At 57.4% G+C, this 16693-nt stretch overlaps 1 protein-coding gene across 27 annotated transcripts in view; it reads left to right on the top strand.

The window, feature by feature from the left end:
- The window catches only part of CACNA1G (calcium voltage-gated channel subunit alpha1 G), a 63395-nt gene continuing 46702 nt past the window's right edge, over window positions 1-16693 (top strand). For 14 of the 27 annotated variants that reach the window (XM_077852749.1, XM_077852741.1, XM_077852742.1 and 11 more), the window contains exons 1-8: window positions 2-955; window positions 7955-8066; window positions 8224-8357; window positions 8783-8880; window positions 10972-11131; window positions 11631-11931; window positions 12102-12194; window positions 14671-15454. In XM_077852749.1, coding sequence (XP_077708875.1) covers window positions 714-955; window positions 7955-8066; window positions 8224-8357; window positions 8783-8880; window positions 10972-11131; window positions 11631-11931; window positions 12102-12194; window positions 14671-15454 — 1924 coding nt within the window. In that variant the 5' untranslated portion in view covers window positions 2-713. Of the gene's footprint in view, window positions 956-7954; window positions 8067-8223; window positions 8358-8782; window positions 8881-10971; window positions 11132-11630; window positions 11932-12101; window positions 12195-14670; window positions 15455-16693 lie in introns of all 27 variants that reach the window. The other 13 variants (XM_077852759.1, XM_077852757.1, XM_077852750.1 and 10 more) reach the window with 3 other exon arrangements.

Below are 16693 nucleotides of genomic sequence, written 5' to 3'. Positions count from 1 at the left end.
CTCGCTCCGCGTCTCGGCCGGAGGAGGAGGCAGTGGCGCCGGCGACAGCTACGGCAGCGGCAGCCACCGCGGCGGCTGCTGCGGCGGCATCTCCGCCTCCGCCCCCGCCCGGGACGGCCCCCCACCGTCTCCCCGCCCATCCCGGACCGTGAGCCCGCCGCGGGGCGGAGGAAAGAGCCGCCCCCCACCCCCTCCAAACCCACCCTCAAAGAGAGCCCTCCTCCCCTCCCCCCGCCGCCGCTGGCGCGGAGCCGGGACGATGCCGACCCCTTAGATCCTGCTCCAGCTGCGCCGCGGGAAGAGGGGGCGCCCCTCCCCGGTACGCCCCGCTCTCCGACCCCCTTCTCTCTACCCCTCTCCCGGCCGCTTCTCCGAAGGTAGCGCCGAATCGGGCGACCGGAGCCTGGGCGCGAAGCGAAGAAGCCGGAACAAAGTGAGGGGGAGCCGGCCGGCTGGCCCGGGGGGGCCCCAGGAGCCCTGGGGAAGCGGGACTCGCGCCGGGCGGGGCTGCCCTGCGACCCGGCGCCCCGCGGGCAGCATGCCCCTGCGGGCAGGGGGAGCTGGGCTGAACTGGCCCTCCCGGGGGCTCAGCCTGCACCCTAGAGCCCCCCAGATGCGCCCCCGCCGGGGCCCCCCGGTGGCGTGAGGACACCTCCTCCGAGGGGCGCCGCTCGCCCCTCTCGAGACCGCCCGGGGCCCCGGCTGGCCAGAGGATGGACGAGGAGGAGGATGGAGCGGGCACCGAGGAGTCAGGACAGCCCCGGAGCTTCATGCGGCTCAACGATCTGTCGGGGGCCGGGGGCCGGCCGGGGCCGGGGTCGGCGGAGAAGGACCCGGGCAGCGCCGACTCCGAGGCGGAGGGGCTGCCCTACCCGGCGCTGGCCCCGGTGGTTTTCTTCTACTTGAGCCAGGACAGCCGCCCGCGGAGCTGGTGTCTCCGCACGGTCTGTAACCCATATCCTCCGGGGCACGACGGCCGGGCCGGGGTCCGCAGGGGGGCGGGCCGCGCCGCGGGAGGGGACCGAAGGCCAGGTGAGTCGGAGAAGTGAGCCTGGAAGGTGGGCAGACGAGTGGGGCCGCTGAGGGAGGGAGGGGGCTTCCGAGTGGGAGCGGAGACGCGAGCAGGTTTGGCGGATACCCCAGACCAGCCCCACCTCGGTACACACACCTCGGTCCTCCTTGGGGGGCTGGGATCCGGGCCAGGGAAAGAGAGGAGACGTGCCCCGCTGGTTTGTAGCTGGATGCTCTCCAGATGTGGGCAGGGGAGGGTCGTCATCCTCCAGATGTGGGAAGCTTCGGGAGCCTGGGAGCTCTACTCCGCCCGCCGCCCGTTAGCGAGCTGGGTTGGGTTTCCGAGTTTGGGGGGTGGGGTGGGGAGGAAGCTGCGGGGACGGGGGAGGGGGGACTGCGATCTCCTGGGTTTCCCTCCTGCCCCCGCTGCAAAGTTTGAGGTGGATTCTAGGGTCTGATCCCCACCCCCGACCTGGTCCTTGAGGCCGAGGGGTTTTCACTGACCCAGAGGGAGATGTTGGGGGGCGGGGACCAGGTCCCAACTCCCCCACCCCCACCCGCGGGTTGGAGGCACAACAAGGAGATTCCGGCGGCGGCTGATGTCAGGGGCGCAGAATGAGAACAAGATGTGGTGGTGAAGGGGAAGCTGTCTGCCCCCAGAGCTGGAGTAGGGACCCTTTCAGCTGGAGCCCACTGGCTTGGAGTGCCTCCCTTTTCCCTAATTCTTCATTCAGCGCGGGGTGCTTTGTGTTGGGGTTGGGGAGTTTTGTGCTGGATTTTTTTTTTTTTTTTTTTTCTTGTAGAGGGAAAGACTGTCGGGAGCTTTGGCCAGCGGGGGATGGGATTAAGCCGGTCCAAGTTACCCTGTCACAAATAGAGAGTGCTCCCGCCTGTCGGCAGAGCAGGTATGGGAGACCGCAGCCTCCAAGAAAGTATTGGGGGAACAGTGACGCTGTGAGCTGGTTGGCTAAGGAAGACTCGGGTCCAGCACCCCAAGGGCTGCTCCTTGGCTGGGTTTGTGGAATGCAAGCCCCACATTCCAGGGAGATAGACTGGGCACTGCCCCCTCTCCTCTGCCTGGTCTGGGGTGATATGGGAGATCCTGGCCCCCTCAGCCCCATGGCCTCTCCCACTTAGCCCCTGGCACAAAGCGCTGCTTGGCTAATGCGGGGCTCCGGGTGGGTCCCATCACTGCCGGAAGGAAAGGGGGGTGCACTGCCATCCCAGGTCTTGACAGCTTCTCCTGACTCCTTTCTCCCAGCTCAGAGGCTCTTTTGAACCAGGGTGGGAGACCTCAGGTTTCCCTTGTAAACCCTGAGAGCCCAACCGGGACTCTGCTTTGGGGGAGGTGAGGGGAGCTTGGTGCCGCCCTCACTCTCTGCAGCTCTGCTGCCTCTAGTGCGCAAAGCGGGGATGTGAGCTTGGGTCGCCCCCCAACCCCCATCTTCTACACCCCGCAGGTCTTTAGGAAGCTCCCCTCATTACACCTTCTCTTCATCCTTTGCCCCATCTTCTTTTCTGTCTGAGCTGCAGAAAGAGAGAAGTAGGGGGTCTCAGAGGGCTCTGACTCCCCCGCCACCTCCACATCCTTACCCCCCCTGGCTCCTTTCTCCACAGTAGAGATGGACTTGGGGAAGAAATGTCTCTGAGAAGATGGGCCCTGGGCATCCCCCTCTCTACCTCTAACCACCTACCCTCTTCATAAATGGTAAAAAGCCCCATCCCCCACTCCTCCTCCTCAGGGGTCCAGGGGAGATAGAGATCTTCTCTCCCCTTTCTATCTCTGTGTAAAACAACCAGAACTCTGGACCAGCATCTCCCCACCTGCCCTGTCTCTAGGTGCTAGTGGATGGTTCTGGGTGGAGGCAGGTTCCTTTCTTGAGGGGTTCTGGGAAGAAGCAAGTGGAGAGGCCTGGAATGAGGAAAGAGAGGTGGGACCCCAGTGCTCCTCTCAGGGATAGAGGAGCAGGCTTATGTCTGGAATGGTGGGAGTCTGGGGTGTGGGGCATTGGCATCACTAGGTCTAGACAAATCACTGAGCCTGGGTTGGCTGAAGATGGGTTGAGAACAATTTCTTGGCTGCCCTAAGCTGTGCCCTACAAATCCCATCACACCTGAATGTCAAGGGAAACCTGTATTTTCATTGCCAGAGGGGCTCTGAGCTGACTTTTGGACCTCGGTCTTTACCTTTCTCTCTTTTTGGGTATCAGTGAAGCTTCCCTTGCCTCCACAAGGTTCCCGGCTCTGTTGAGTCTCAGGGACATAGGGACACCTCCCCCACCAGCTGAAGCTAGTTAGACTTCTGTTGGCATTTTTCTCAACCTCTCCCACTTTAGCCTCTAAGACACCAGGTTTCCTAGAGAGGAGATCTAGACCCAGGTAGGAAGTAGTGTGTGTGTGTGTGTGTGTGTGTGTGTGTGTGTGTGTGTGTTGGGGGAGGGGAGGGCAGCAGGAAGAAGAGAGGCTCAGAAGAGCATGCGCTGGTACTGGGAAGATCTGGGGCACTCACATCAGTAGCCACCCCCCCCAGTTATAGGGGAGTGAGTTGGACTTTCCAATATGTGTTTCTTGAAGTGTGAGGGAGTGCGTCGCCCCTCCCGGGAAGGAGATCCTGAGCATTCCCTCTCCGGCTGTTGTGTCACATCTGGAAGTTTGTGTAGGAGTTTCTCCAAGCTCGGAGCCCAGCACAGCTTTTTCTCATTTGGAAATCACAGGCTGGCATTTGGGATGCCGAGAGGGGGAGTGGGAGGGGGGCCAGAGGGGGAGTAGGGAGCCTGCCAGGAGTTGGGGGAGGAGAGGGGGAGGCCCAAAAGGCAGGAGCCCTAATGGCTTCCAGAAGTGAGTGTGAGTGTGTGACTGCGTCACTGTGTGTGCGTCTGGAGAGGAGGGGGCCCAGAATTTCTGGAGTTTTCCTTGCCACTGTCCCAGTGCCCCCAAATCTGCCTCTTTCTCTTACCTAGGGAGGAATCTCCATTTTGGTCCTCAGAGGAAATGGGAGGGGGTGTTCTTCCTGTCTCCTCACCAATTCCCTCCTCTCATTTTAAAACTCCAGAGGGGATTCTGGGGAGGAGGGCTGGGGAATAGAACAGGACTGGGGGAATGGAGCACCCCCTGGCACTCCTTCTGCCCCAGGCCCACCTTCCTTCTGGGTCACACGCCCACGCTACTCCAGGAACTGCTGGGGGACTCCCCATCACCCATAGTGCCAGCTGGAGCCATTCCTGGGATTACCCCCACCACGCAACCCCCCCTCACCCCTCGCTCTCTCCCGCCCCAGCCCTCACCCCACCCTGCCTGCCTCAGCCAGGGTGGCGACAGACACAACTGCTCACACGTGTGTGTGCTCTCTCTCTCTCTCTCTCTCTCTCTCTCTCACACACACACACACACACACACACACACACACACACACACACGAGTCACAGACGTTTGAATCAGATTTTTGGACTATTTCCCCTTCCAAAGATTCCAACAGGCCGGCTCTCTTGTGTCTCTGGGTCTCGCGTCTCTGTCTCTGGGTGGGGCCGGCTGCCTTTCTTTGGGCTTCAGTTTTCAGTTCAGCTGGAAACCTCTCTCCCCACACGCCCACAGGCTGGAGCAGAGGAGACCACTGGGAAACAGGCTGTGGGAGTGGGGGCTTGGCTGGGGGAATCCCCCTTTCTGCCTGCCCAGTGCCAGCCACACCGCTGAGCTCCTAGATCCCAGCCCCCCTTGGGGGATGCTGAAGCCCCCAGAGATGCCAGCTTCTCTGGGGGGGGGGGCAGGCAAGACAAGGATCCCACCTTCCCAACTCATACTAGGAGGCAAGGATTCCTGGGTCCAGGCCCATTTCCTCCTGAGTGCTCCTTAGTCTCAGATTTCCAGGCTTCAGTTGGGGAGAGGGGCAACTGGGGGCACCTGCTTCCCTTCCCAGTCACACCCGAGGCCCCCCTACCCCCTGTGTCTCTGGAAGCCCCTGTCCTCCTCTCTCCTCCCCTCACCCCTTACAGCTGCCAGGCTAAGCAAGGGCTCTAGATAAAGCTCTAGAGGACTCAGTTGTACAGATAACATGCTCTGGTTCTCTCTCCTGGAGGGAGAAGAGGAGGAGGGATGGAAGTGGGTTTCCTCGCCCTGCCATTTCCTTTTTCTCTGCTTTTGATGGTGGGTTGTGGGGAGAAGAAAGAGCCTCCCCTCTCCTACCCACCTCCCCCTTTGGGATCCACTCCAGGCCGGACAGTTGCCATAGCAACAGTAGACATGTGACTGCACAGGTCTCTCATAGTCACTATGGCAACCAGTGTCCCCCGTTCCCTTGGTTGCCATGGGGATTTGTCACATGGTTTCCCCCCAACCTGATAACCTGTGGGTCTCCTGCTTTCCTTTCTCTGCATGAGGACAGGATGGCAGTCTGGTTAAGGGGAGTTCTTGTGTGAGGGGTCCCTTAAATTGCCATAGCAACAAATCCACACCACCTGGTGACACATCCTCCTGTTGTTATGGCAACAGAGGAACATCACACAGTGACATAAGGCCATGTTCCCAAGGAAACGAGCCCTACCCTGAGAAGGGTGAAAGACCCCCCGTCCTCATTAATTATTTCTCAGTTCAGATGGTCCCAAATTTCTCTGTGCCTTAGTGTCTTCCCTGTCCATTTATGCTCACCTTTTGGGAAAGGGGAAAGGTAGACAGCAGATAGGCTGTACCTGGGAGTAAGCTAAATTGCCAAGGGGACCCTTGAGAAGGGGTTTGCATGGTTAGAGCTGGAAATGGGTTATTTGGGGGCAGAATCTAGCTCTAAGAGGCCCTCGTGTGAGCATGTCTAAAGTGAGCACAGAAGGAGTCCCAGCTCCTCTGTGGTGTCACTTCTGCCCCTCCCCCTCACAGCTATCAATGTATTACTGTTAATGCAAACAAGGCAGGAGAACATGAATGGGGAGACTCACAGGCTTCTAAGCAGGGCGATTGATTGATCAATTCATTCATTCATTCATCATTCATTCGTTCCCCCCATGTATTGATCATCGGCTACGTGCCAGGTACTACTGTCAGCGTTGTAGGGGATGTGAACATGTATCAGAGTGTCCCTCCCTCAGCCAGGGAGATAAGACTAGTGCACAGATGGCATGGTGGAATCACTGCCATTAGAGGGGTCCAAACAGGTGTTCTGGGAGCCCTTCTTCCTAGAGAACTACCCACGTTTCCTTTGTAAGATATCTGCTCACATGGGTCCCTTCCTGCAGAGGAGAGGGGGCTAGCTTGGGGAAAGCCGACCAATTCTTGAAGGTTAATCGAGTCTTTCCCCTTCCAGATAATCGCCCCAAGGGAGCTCCCTCCCTATCCTCCTTTTTCCAGGGTGACCCCTGGCTGACCCTCATTCTGGGGAGGCATCCATTGGGCTCTGACTCCACTCTGGAAAATAGCTCCATGGAAACAGAGCACTCTTTATTTCCCCCTTCCATATACTTACCCCAAAAACCTAGAACTATTTTTTTAAAAAAATTTTTACTCTTATTCTTGTGAGGGGGAGGTGGAGGCATGGGAAATTGCAGTGCCTCGGCCTGTTTGGGTGCCTGTCGGTGGGAAGGGATATGAGGGCAAACGGCCTAGGTGGCAGAGAGGCCGGGAGGGGATCGAGGGTGTCTCGAGCTGCTGTGGAGCGGGGTGGCCTGAGGTTCAGGCCAGAGATGGGGGGTTAGCTGGGACCAGCTGGGAGGAAAGTGCTGGGGTCCCCGGACAAAGCCTTCTCACTGCAGAAGTGGGGTTATGATGGAAGATTCCAGCTGCTCTAGGCACTCTGCGTCCCACAGTCCAGCTTGGCCGGTCATGCTGTGGGCCGCCATGGCACCATCCCTGATGCCCCTCCTTTGCCCAGGCTCCACTCTCTGCTCCTTTCTATCTTCTTTGTTCTCCCCACCCCATATTTTCTTTAAGAAAAATAGGATGCTGGGTCACTTTATCTGTGAGTCCAGCGTGCAGAACCTTCTAAGGTCCAGAGGCCACTCTGTACATTCTCCTGTTGATGGGCTGGTAGTGAACCCCTTAATAAAATCCACTCTGTGGCAAGACTTGGGGTCTGTGTGTGCAGAGCACTGTCTACTCTGCGTGAGTTGGGAGACTTACATCTACCACAGGGCCTGGTGTGTAGCAGGTCCTCATAGTTAAATGTGTGAGTGTGTTCGGAGGCCATCTAGGCCTTTGAGAGGCCAAGGGGCTGGTGGGTGGTGGGAGAGGCAGCATCTGGCTCCAGTGCTGTGGTGAAGGAGCCGCTATAGCCGTGGACCTCTGGGCCGCCTCTGCCTGTCTGTCTGGTGCCAGCACAGCCTCACAGCCCCTCCCCTGCATGCCTGAGCAACTGTGGAAAGAACTGTCCCAGATCAGGAGCCTGGGCACTTCATTCTCATCCTGGCTGCTCCCGTGACCTTCAGCGCGTGACTTTGGCTCTCTGGGCCTCAGTGCGCTTGGGTTCTGGGGAAGAACATGATCTACCCGGGCTCCTTCACAGGGCTGTTGTGAGCATCAGATGTGGCGTGGCGTGAAAGCGCTTGGTAAACTGTAAAGCAGGCATAATCCGACTTTAGGTTTGTGTCACACATTCAATACATTCTCTCATTTGCTTCTCACATCTTCCCTGGGAGGTAGGGAGAATGGGATTCAGATTCAGCAGCACACTCTTGGTGTCTGGCATTTCCACAGGCACGATCGATTTTATCCCCCAAATGGTTTGTGCAAATAGTCAGGGTATTTGTGGCTTTTCCTACTTTACGGCTGAGGAAGCTGAGTCCAGAGAGGTGATGGCAAGGTGGGCCCGGGCCTGGAGTCGGTCAGACACGTGGGCCCCTCCCGTTGGACCTGGCTGCGTCTCAGATGGGGGTGGGAGGACAAGAAGCAGGAGGCGAGAGGGAGGGCTGGGGGGCGCGGGCTCCGCTCCAGCCCTGGCCCGCTGTTTCCTTGACCGCCCGGATACCTGGTTTGAGCGCATCAGCATGTTGGTCATCCTTCTCAATTGTGTGACCCTGGGCATGTTCCGGCCCTGTGAGGACATCGCCTGTGACTCCCAGCGCTGCCGGATCCTGCAGGTGAGTGTGCCTGCTGTGTGGGGCGGGGCAGCTCCTGAGCGGAGTAACTGCTAACTTGTCTCTGTGAGAAGCCCTGACCCCTGCTGGTGGGGGAGGGAGTGGGGGGGCGTTCCTCCTCCCCCCTCTCAGTTTCAAAAGCCTCTCGTCCCCACATCAGGCCTTTGATGACTTCATCTTTGCCTTCTTCGCTGTGGAGATGGTGGTGAAGATGGTGGCCTTGGGCATCTTCGGGAAAAAATGTTACCTGGGAGACACTTGGAACCGGCTTGACTTTTTCATCGTCATTGCAGGGTGAGGGCCTGGGCTGGAGGTGGGAGAGCAATGACCGGATCAGTCCCTACCTTGGGGCCAGGGTTCTAGGCCCCAGCACTGCCCCCACACCGCCGCCCCCCTGCCCGGCCCACCTCCAGTGGTGCTGTCTCCCCATGATCCCCTTGGGGTCTGAGTCTGCCCTGCCTGTAATGCTCAAGCCTGTGCTCCTGAATTCCATGGTCCCTGCCTCTGCACCCTCCTCTGTTCATTCTCTGATGGGGGTCTGTACTTGACTTGGGGGTGACCTTGCCCCCAGAGAGCCGGCTTTTCGGGGTCCCTTGGTAGAGGAGGGGGAGGAGTCAGAGATTGTGTCTCCCCACTGCAGCAGGATTCCTCATTGACCTCTTTTGACCCCCATGGCGGCCTCAGACTCAAAGGGCCTCCCTTTGGGCCCCTCCCTGCAGGATGCTGGAGTATTCGCTGGACCTGCAGAACGTCAGCTTCTCAGCTGTCAGGACAGTCCGTGTGCTGCGCCCGCTCAGGGCCATTAACCGGGTGCCCAGTGAGTGACCCCTTGGCCCTAAGCCCCTGGATGGAGAGCCCCCAGGGGAAATATGAAAATCCCACATCCCACCCCTACCTCCTCACCAAGGCCTGGCAGTCAGGGCCTGGCACTCCCAGGCAGACCTCATCAGAGAAGGGCTCAGGGGGAGCTGGGGCCACCAGAGCCACATGGAGATCCCACACCTGGCTGTGGCACTGTGGGAGTTACCTGGAAAGACTCTCCCCCTTACTTTAGCCTGATATGGGTCAGAGTCACAGACGAGTCTCAGATGACCCCTGCCCTTCAGCTAGAAGACAGCTCCCGGCAGGGGGAACAGGGGTGAGTGGGAATGGGGTGGAGAGGCTGGTAGGCCAAGAGGGGTGGGTGGAAGGTTATAATGGCCTCTTCCAGCTAGAACAGCTTCTCATGCAGTCTGGCTGTCATTGGTGAGATCATGCTAGCCACACTGAGTATGACTTTTCTCCAGATGAGGCCACTGCATGTCTCATCCTCTGCCTGTGTCCCCTTCCTCCTTCCCACCCCCTTCCAACCTGCTGCCGCAACTGACTGCGGGACCATTATCTAAATTAAACTGCATTGGTTTCCCGAGCCAGCCAGGCTTTGGCAGCTCTAGCTCCCCCTCCATCCTGCCCCGCCACCCTTGCTCAGGCCCCCTTTGCGACTCCCCCAAACTACACAAGCTGCAAATGGTCTCCATGGCAGTCCCAGGAGTCAGGGGTAGGGACATGTTTCTGGGGCTCTGGGCCCAATGTAGTGGCAGCCCCCTCTGCTGTGTGTGCATGTGTGTGTGTGTGTGTGCGTGCGTGTGTGTGTGTGTGTGTGTGTGTGAGATGCAGGTGGTCAGAGCTGCTCAGTGCATCCTCTGGGTGTTGAGGTGTTAGTGTTAACAGGAGCTCCAGACAAGGGGCATGCTATCTCCTCCTCTCCCCGCTGCCCCAGGTGATGGCTGGCAGATTTATAGACCTCTGTCTAACCACTGGTGTAATTCCCTTAATGCAAACCCTGAGGAATTGATCTCAGTTGGAGCACAGACGAACTGAAGGAGGATGGGGCTGGGGGGGTGGGTGAGGGACTCACTGAGAAGGCTGGGCTGGAAAGGCAGGATGGCTGCAGGCACCAGGAGGGTTAATTAGCTTGTGCTTAGAAACCTTTTCCCTGGAGGGCCAGGGGGCCATGAGTGGCACTTTTGGAGTCAAAACCAGCCATTACAGAGGTCTGGATGCTTAACAAGGGCTTGGTGGCTTTGAGGGGGGGCATAGTTCAGACCCTGTGGGGTGATTGAGTCCTGAACCTGGAGTGGAGAGGGAGGTCAGTGTCTCCAACAGGGCTTGTTGGGATGGGGGTATGGTGACTTTCCCTGCAGAGGGACTTGTTAATTGACGGCCACTTGAGAAGATGGTCTTGGGTCTCCTCACATCTGATGTGAGGATCTGTATCAACAGAGAATGCACTCAGGGCAGAGGGCTCCGAACCCTGGTGAAGCTCAGGGCATCTGGACCCTTGTGAAGGCCTGGTTCTCAAAGTGAGATTCCTTCCTTGCTGACATTCCTCCTGGAGTTCCCTGCCTCGGTTTCCCCAATGCCTGCAGTGGTGATAACTGATAACTTAGAAAGGTCAGGTGACTGTGTCGGGTGAGAGAAGGAAGTAGGATTGGAGTGTGTGCGTGTGTGTGTGTGTGTGTGTGTGTGTATTTTGGGAGGTGGGATCTAGAAGCAGAGCTCTGGGCAGTTCTGTGATACTGGACAAGTCATGTCAGTCCTCTGAGCCTCCTCGATCCTCATCTGTAAACCGAGTTAGGTGGGGTGCAGTACAGGGGAGAGCTTTGGAAACCTTGATCGCTCTGGCTCCTCCTTGGTGGTACTGTGCACTGATTAATGTGAATGGGCCAAGAGGGCTAGTGGGCAGGATCTAGGGGCTGCCAGGCCTGCCCTTGGAGTTAGAGGTGTCTATTGGTCTCCCCTCCAGCTTGAGCCAGGCAATTTAGCCCCGGAAACCCCGATGCGCCCCCTCTGGGAGTGCTGCCAGGCTTGTGGCAGCCAGCCTAGCCTGGCCAGCCTGGCACCCCCAGCGTGGCTTCTGCCCCCACAGGCATGCGCATCCTTGTCACACTGCTGCTGGACACACTACCCATGCTGGGCAACGTCCTGCTGCTCTGCTTCTTCGTCTTCTTCATCTTCGGCATTGTTGGCGTCCAGCTGTGGGCAGGGCTGCTTCGTAACCGATGCTTCCTGCCGGAGAATTTCAGCCTGTGAGTGTTGCCCGGGATGGGGGTGACCTGGGAGTGGCTGTGGGGCTGGGACCTATCTCAGTCTCTGCTGCTGTTGACATTTCTGTTTTCACATTGGTGAATGTCTGGTTCTCAAACTTGGCTACACACTGGAGTCATCTGGGGAATTGCAAAAAAATTCCGGAAGCCTGGGTCCCCTGAAGACTGATTTCCTTGGTCTAGGGTTCAGCATAGGCATGGGATCCTTACAAGCCCCGATATGAATCTGATGTGCAGCCACATTGGAAAGCCATCACTCTAAGACGTAACCTTCTGTCATCCTTGCTCTGGAATTTCACACTTAGTCCTCACACCCCTGGTGCCCTCCAACCCACACCCACAAGTCCCTGCCCCTGCCTGGTGTCTGCCTGGTTCTGGTCCCTGTGTACCTTGCAGATCTCCGTGGGCTCACACCCCTTGTCCTTCCTGGGACCTCTCCCCAGAGATCCCCGCTCCCAGCTCCTTCCTGTTCCCCCTGCAGCCCCCTGAGTGTGGACCTGGAGCGCTATTACCAGACCGAGAACGAGGACGAGAACCCCTTCATCTGCTCCCAGCCGCGGGAGAACGGCATGCGCTCATGCAGGAGTGTGCCCACGCTGCGTGGGGAGGGCGGTGGCGGCCCCCCCTGCGGCCTGGACTATGAGGCCTACAACAGCTCCAGCAACACCACCTGCGTCAACTGGAACCAGTATTACACCAACTGCTCGGCAGGGGAGCACAACCCCTTCAAGGGCGCCATCAACTTCGACAACATTGGCTATGCCTGGATTGCCATCTTCCAGGTAGGACAGCCTGGGCGCCTGAAGGTTCCCCAGAATGCAAGTGCCAGGACACAGTCCGGCCTCAAAGCGGTCGTCCTCAGGGCCGGGCTGGGGTTGGGGCCTCCGAGGAGACCGCAGGAGGCTTTAGGGGGCCCCAAGTGAGTCGCCCTGTCCCTCTGCCCCCTCCCCAGGTCATCACGCTGGAGGGCTGGGTCGACATCATGTACTTCGTGATGGATGCTCATTCCTTCTACAATTTCATCTACTTCATCCTCCTCATCATCGTGAGTGGTTCCTTGGGCCCTCTTGGGAAGGGTGATCCTGGGGAAGCAGGTGCAGGGAGTCCAGAGAGAGGAAGGCTGGCTTGGTCTCAGGACAGGTCCCACAGAGAATCAAGCAGAGAGGGTACCCGTCATGAGGAGTCAGGGAAATTCAAGGTCAAGGCTTGGTTCTATTGCTTAGTACCACTTATAACCCTGGGCAAGTCATTCCCCATGAGGCCCCCACCCCCACCCTAGGCCTCTGCTTCTTCATGAGTAAAATGGGTGATTCTCAACCCAGGGAGCATTTGGAAATAGCAAAGGGTGGCCCTGTTTTTCATGAGGTCTAGGAGAGCACTACTGGCATTTGGCTGGGGGGTTGGGGAGAGATGGTAAACATCCTGAAATGACAGCCTTGCAAACAAAGAATTGTACCACCCAGACTTTCCATCATTCAGCGTTGAGAAACACTGCACGACCTCTTGTTCCTTCCAGCTCATAAGCTCCAAGGCTTCACGAGGGCAGAAGACAGAGGCAAGAGTAGCAATGTTTAATAGTTGTAATCACTACCATTCCTGCTTCATAATTGAACTGCTACTAGTTACAGCTAATATTTATTGAGCACTTACTATGCGCCAGTCCTGCTGTAAGCACTTTTTATGTGCTGGTGCATTTAATCCTCACCACGATCCCATTATCATCTCCATTTCACAGAGAGGAAACACACGTTTCCTCGTTTGTCTGACCCCATCACGGGCCCAGCGTGTGCCGTGGATTGATCTGGCTGGGCGGGCGTTGCTGCTGATGTGTGCTGCGACATCTGCTGCCTGCTTAATCCTTACAGTCCCCTGTGAGGTGGGGTGGGTAGGCAGTGTAGCACCGACTCCTAAACAAGAACTCTGGGCTTCAGAGGGGCTGATCACTAGGCTAAGGAAATGGCCAGGCTGAGAATTCAACCCCAGGCTATGGAGGTTCCAAGTCCAGCCCTCCTCCAGGTCACCAAGAGGACAATGACAGAGAGCCAGAGAGAGGGACAGATATGATAGAAAGAGAATAAGACAGAGATTAAGATCTACTCAGGACCTCGGGCAAACTCCTGGGAGAAGTGGAGACAGAATAAGGCAGCTCTTGGTGAAAGGCAGAGCCTAGGTCCTGAGAAAAAAACAAGTCCTCCGGGCCACCCCCTCCTGCCTCTACATGTGGCAGAAGGGCCAGGTTTGGGACCTGTTCCCATCCCCCACCATCACCTGGGGTGTGAGGCCAACACTTCTGGGAAACGTGGTCTTTTCAGTATGCTTCTCTCCCTAGGTTTAGGGGAGGGGAAGGAAGCAGACAGGGTGGTAAGGGGCCTAGTTTCCACCCACACACCCCGTGAAAAATCTTCCAAACAGCTCTCTGGAATCATACTAGTGAAGTTAATTATCATAATTACTAGGACACAATCTAGAAAAAAGATCTGCTTTGTCACCATAAATATTCATTTCCTTCATTCTGGTTTATCGCCCCAGCAATGGCCATCCTGGAGTCGTGGAGAAACTGAAGCATGGAGACAGAGACGAGGGAGGGTGGGCAAGACAGGGTAGCAGCTTAGCTAGTCTGCAGGGATCAGAATTCAGCCCATCACCCGCTGGGGGAGGAGAGAGGTGGAGGGAAAGAAGGTACAGGCAAGGCCAACGATCAGAGGGAAAGAGAGGTCCCATGGTTGAGTGTCACACCCAAAGGCATGCAGCTAGAAGTGGGATTAGACACAGGACTCTTGCAAACAGTGTTTTTGCCAAGACCTCAAAGTCTCAATCCAGTGTGAAAACCCCATGTCCCCAAGATTGCATTCATCTCTACAGCCTTCTCTACCCCTAATGGGAACTAGGGAGGGGTGCTCAGAATCTCCATGGATGGGGCTGGTTAGAGGCAGGGAGTTTGGGAGAAATCCTTGTAGGGGGCAGCCCTGGTGGCTCAGCGGTTTAGCGCCACCTTCAGCCCAGGATGGGATCCTGGAGACCAGGGATCAAGTCCCATGTCAGGCTCCTCCTGCATGGAGTGGAGCCTGCTTCTCCCTCTGCCTGTGTCCCTGCCTATCTCTCTCTCTCTCAAATCCTCTGTCTCTCATGCATAAATAAATAAAATCTTGAAAGAAAAAGAAAGAAAGAAAGAAAGAAAGAAAGAAAGAAAGAAAGAAAGAAAGAAAGAAAGAAAGGGAAAGAAAGAAATCCTTATAGGATACTATCATGATCAATAGCAATGCCTTGGAATTCCATAGAGCTTGGTTCAAGTCTCAGCTTTGCTGTGCATTAGCTGACCTCTCTGAGCCTATTTCTTCACCTGTCAGATGGAGGTTATAAAAGTGTCACCTCTTGAGACTGTCATGAGAATAAAATGAAATCATGCTTGGATACTTACTGAGCCCGGCTCCTGGTGTGTAGAAAGTGCTTGGTATGCAGTGACTGGCATTGCGGTTCCCTTTTCTTCAGGACATCTCCTCTTCTTGTCCCCACCCCAACAGGTGGGCTCCTTCTTCATGATCAACCTGTGCCTGGTGGTGATCGCCACGCAGTTCTCAGAGACCAAGCAGCGGGAAAGCCAGCTGATGCGAGAGCAACGTGTGCGGTTCCTGTCCAACGCCAGCACCCTGGCCAGCTTCTCTGAGCCGGGCAGCTGCTACGAGGAGCTGCTCAAGTACCTGGTGTACATCCTCCGTAAAGCGGCCCGCAGGCTGGCCCAGGTCTCCCGGGCGGCGGGCGTGCGGGTCGGCCTGCTGAGCAGCCCAGTGCCCCGTGGAGGCCAGGAGCCCCAGTCTGGCGGCAGCTGCTCTCGCTCCCACCGCCGTCCATCCGTCCACCACCTGGTGCACCACCACCACCACCATCACCACCACTACCATCTGGGCAATGGGACGCTGAGGGCCCCCCGGGCCAGCCCGGAGATTCAGGACAAGGATGCCAGTGGGTCCCGCCGGCTCATGCTGCCACCACCCTCGACGCCAGCCCTCTCTGGGGGCCCTCCAGGGGGTGCAGAATCTGTGCACAGCTTCTACCATGCCGACTGCCACCTGGAGCCGGTCCGCTGCCAGGCACCCCCTCCCAGGTCACCATCTGAGGCGTCGGGCAGGACTGTGGGCAGCGGGAAGGTGTACCCCACTGTGCACACCAGCCCTCCACCAGAGATGCTGAAGGAGAAAGCGCTAGTGGAGGTGGCCCCCACTTCTGGACCCCCCACCCTCACCAGCCTCAACATCCCGCCCGGGCCCTACAGCTCCATGCACAAGCTACTAGAGACACAGAGCACAGGTGAGAACTCTGGGTGGGGCCTGCTGTGCCCCTTGCCTAGGGGCCCCATGGTATCCCAGAGAGGACTGGGGGTGCTGGTGTCAGAAGGTCCAGCCCTTGATTCCCACTCTGCCACTCAAGGCCTTGTCACCCTCAGCCAGTTCCATCCCCTCTTGAAGTCCTAATTTGCTCAACCCTTAAAATGGGAATCTTAACTCTTGTGTTGTAATGAGAGCGATAACTATCATGTGATGAGCACCTGCTGTATGCTCTGCTCTGTGCCATTTGAAAGAATACTTAACAGTTGGTGACCGACTATTATGTGCCTGTCACGTGCTTTGCAGGCAGAATTCCATTGGGTCCCCTCAATAGTTTAGATGATAAGCTTTCTTTCTTTCTTTTAAAGACGTCATTCGTTTATTTGAGACAGACAGAGAGAGCACAAGCAGGGAGGAGGGTCAGAGGGAGAGGGAGAAGCAGACTCCCAGCTCAGAAGGGAGCCCGATGTGGGACTCGGCCCGTGACCCCAGGATCATGACCCGAGCTGAAGGCAGATGCTCAACCACTGAGCCACTCAAGTGCCCCAATGATAAGCTTTCCTATTGTCCCCATTTTACTGATGAGGGAAAGGAGGCTCGGAGAGGTCGCTTGACTTGCCTGCCCAAGGTTGTGCCATTGGTGAGGGATGCGCTCAGGGCTGCCTGACGTGGAGACCCACATGCTGCACTGCAAGGCCCAGAGGGGAAATGGTGTGTGACCGTGGCCGGCATCATGCACCACACTAAGGAGCCTCTTGTAAACATGAGTTTCATTGGCTCCCCAGGGGGAAACTGGAGACCAACAGCAGCAAGTCCTCAGGGGGCTGCTAGTCTGGTGGGAGGAACAGCCCGTGTCATAGGGGAAGTGAGACACTCATGCCTGTGGGTGTCCCCCACCCCACCACTGCTGGCAGACAGGGTGGCAAGCCCTCCCCTGAAGACAGACTCACTGTAGCCGAACCCCAGGGCCTACGTTTCAGGAAGGATGTAGCACGGGAAAGCAGTGGGATATGTGTGGGCTGTCATGTGGGAATGTGGGCTGGGACAGGAAGGTGTCGTCACAGAATGCCACGCGAGGGGCTCCTGTGCCAGCTTTCCCGCCACCCTGTCGTGGGATGTAAGCCAATCACGCGCACGCATGTTTCCGTTCCCTCCTCTGTAGAAGGCAGGGCTGGGACCGTGGTCGTTGCCAGTGAGCCCTCCTGTGTGCAGGCAGAAAGGG

The sequence above is a fragment of the Canis aureus genome, chromosome 16 (assembly GCF_053574225.1).
Source record: "Canis aureus isolate CA01 chromosome 16, VMU_Caureus_v.1.0, whole genome shotgun sequence".
Taxonomy (NCBI): Eukaryota; Metazoa; Chordata; class Mammalia; order Carnivora; family Canidae; genus Canis; species Canis aureus.
The sequence above is the reverse complement of the archived record's forward strand: the minus strand, read 5'-3'. Positions and strand labels throughout refer to the sequence as shown.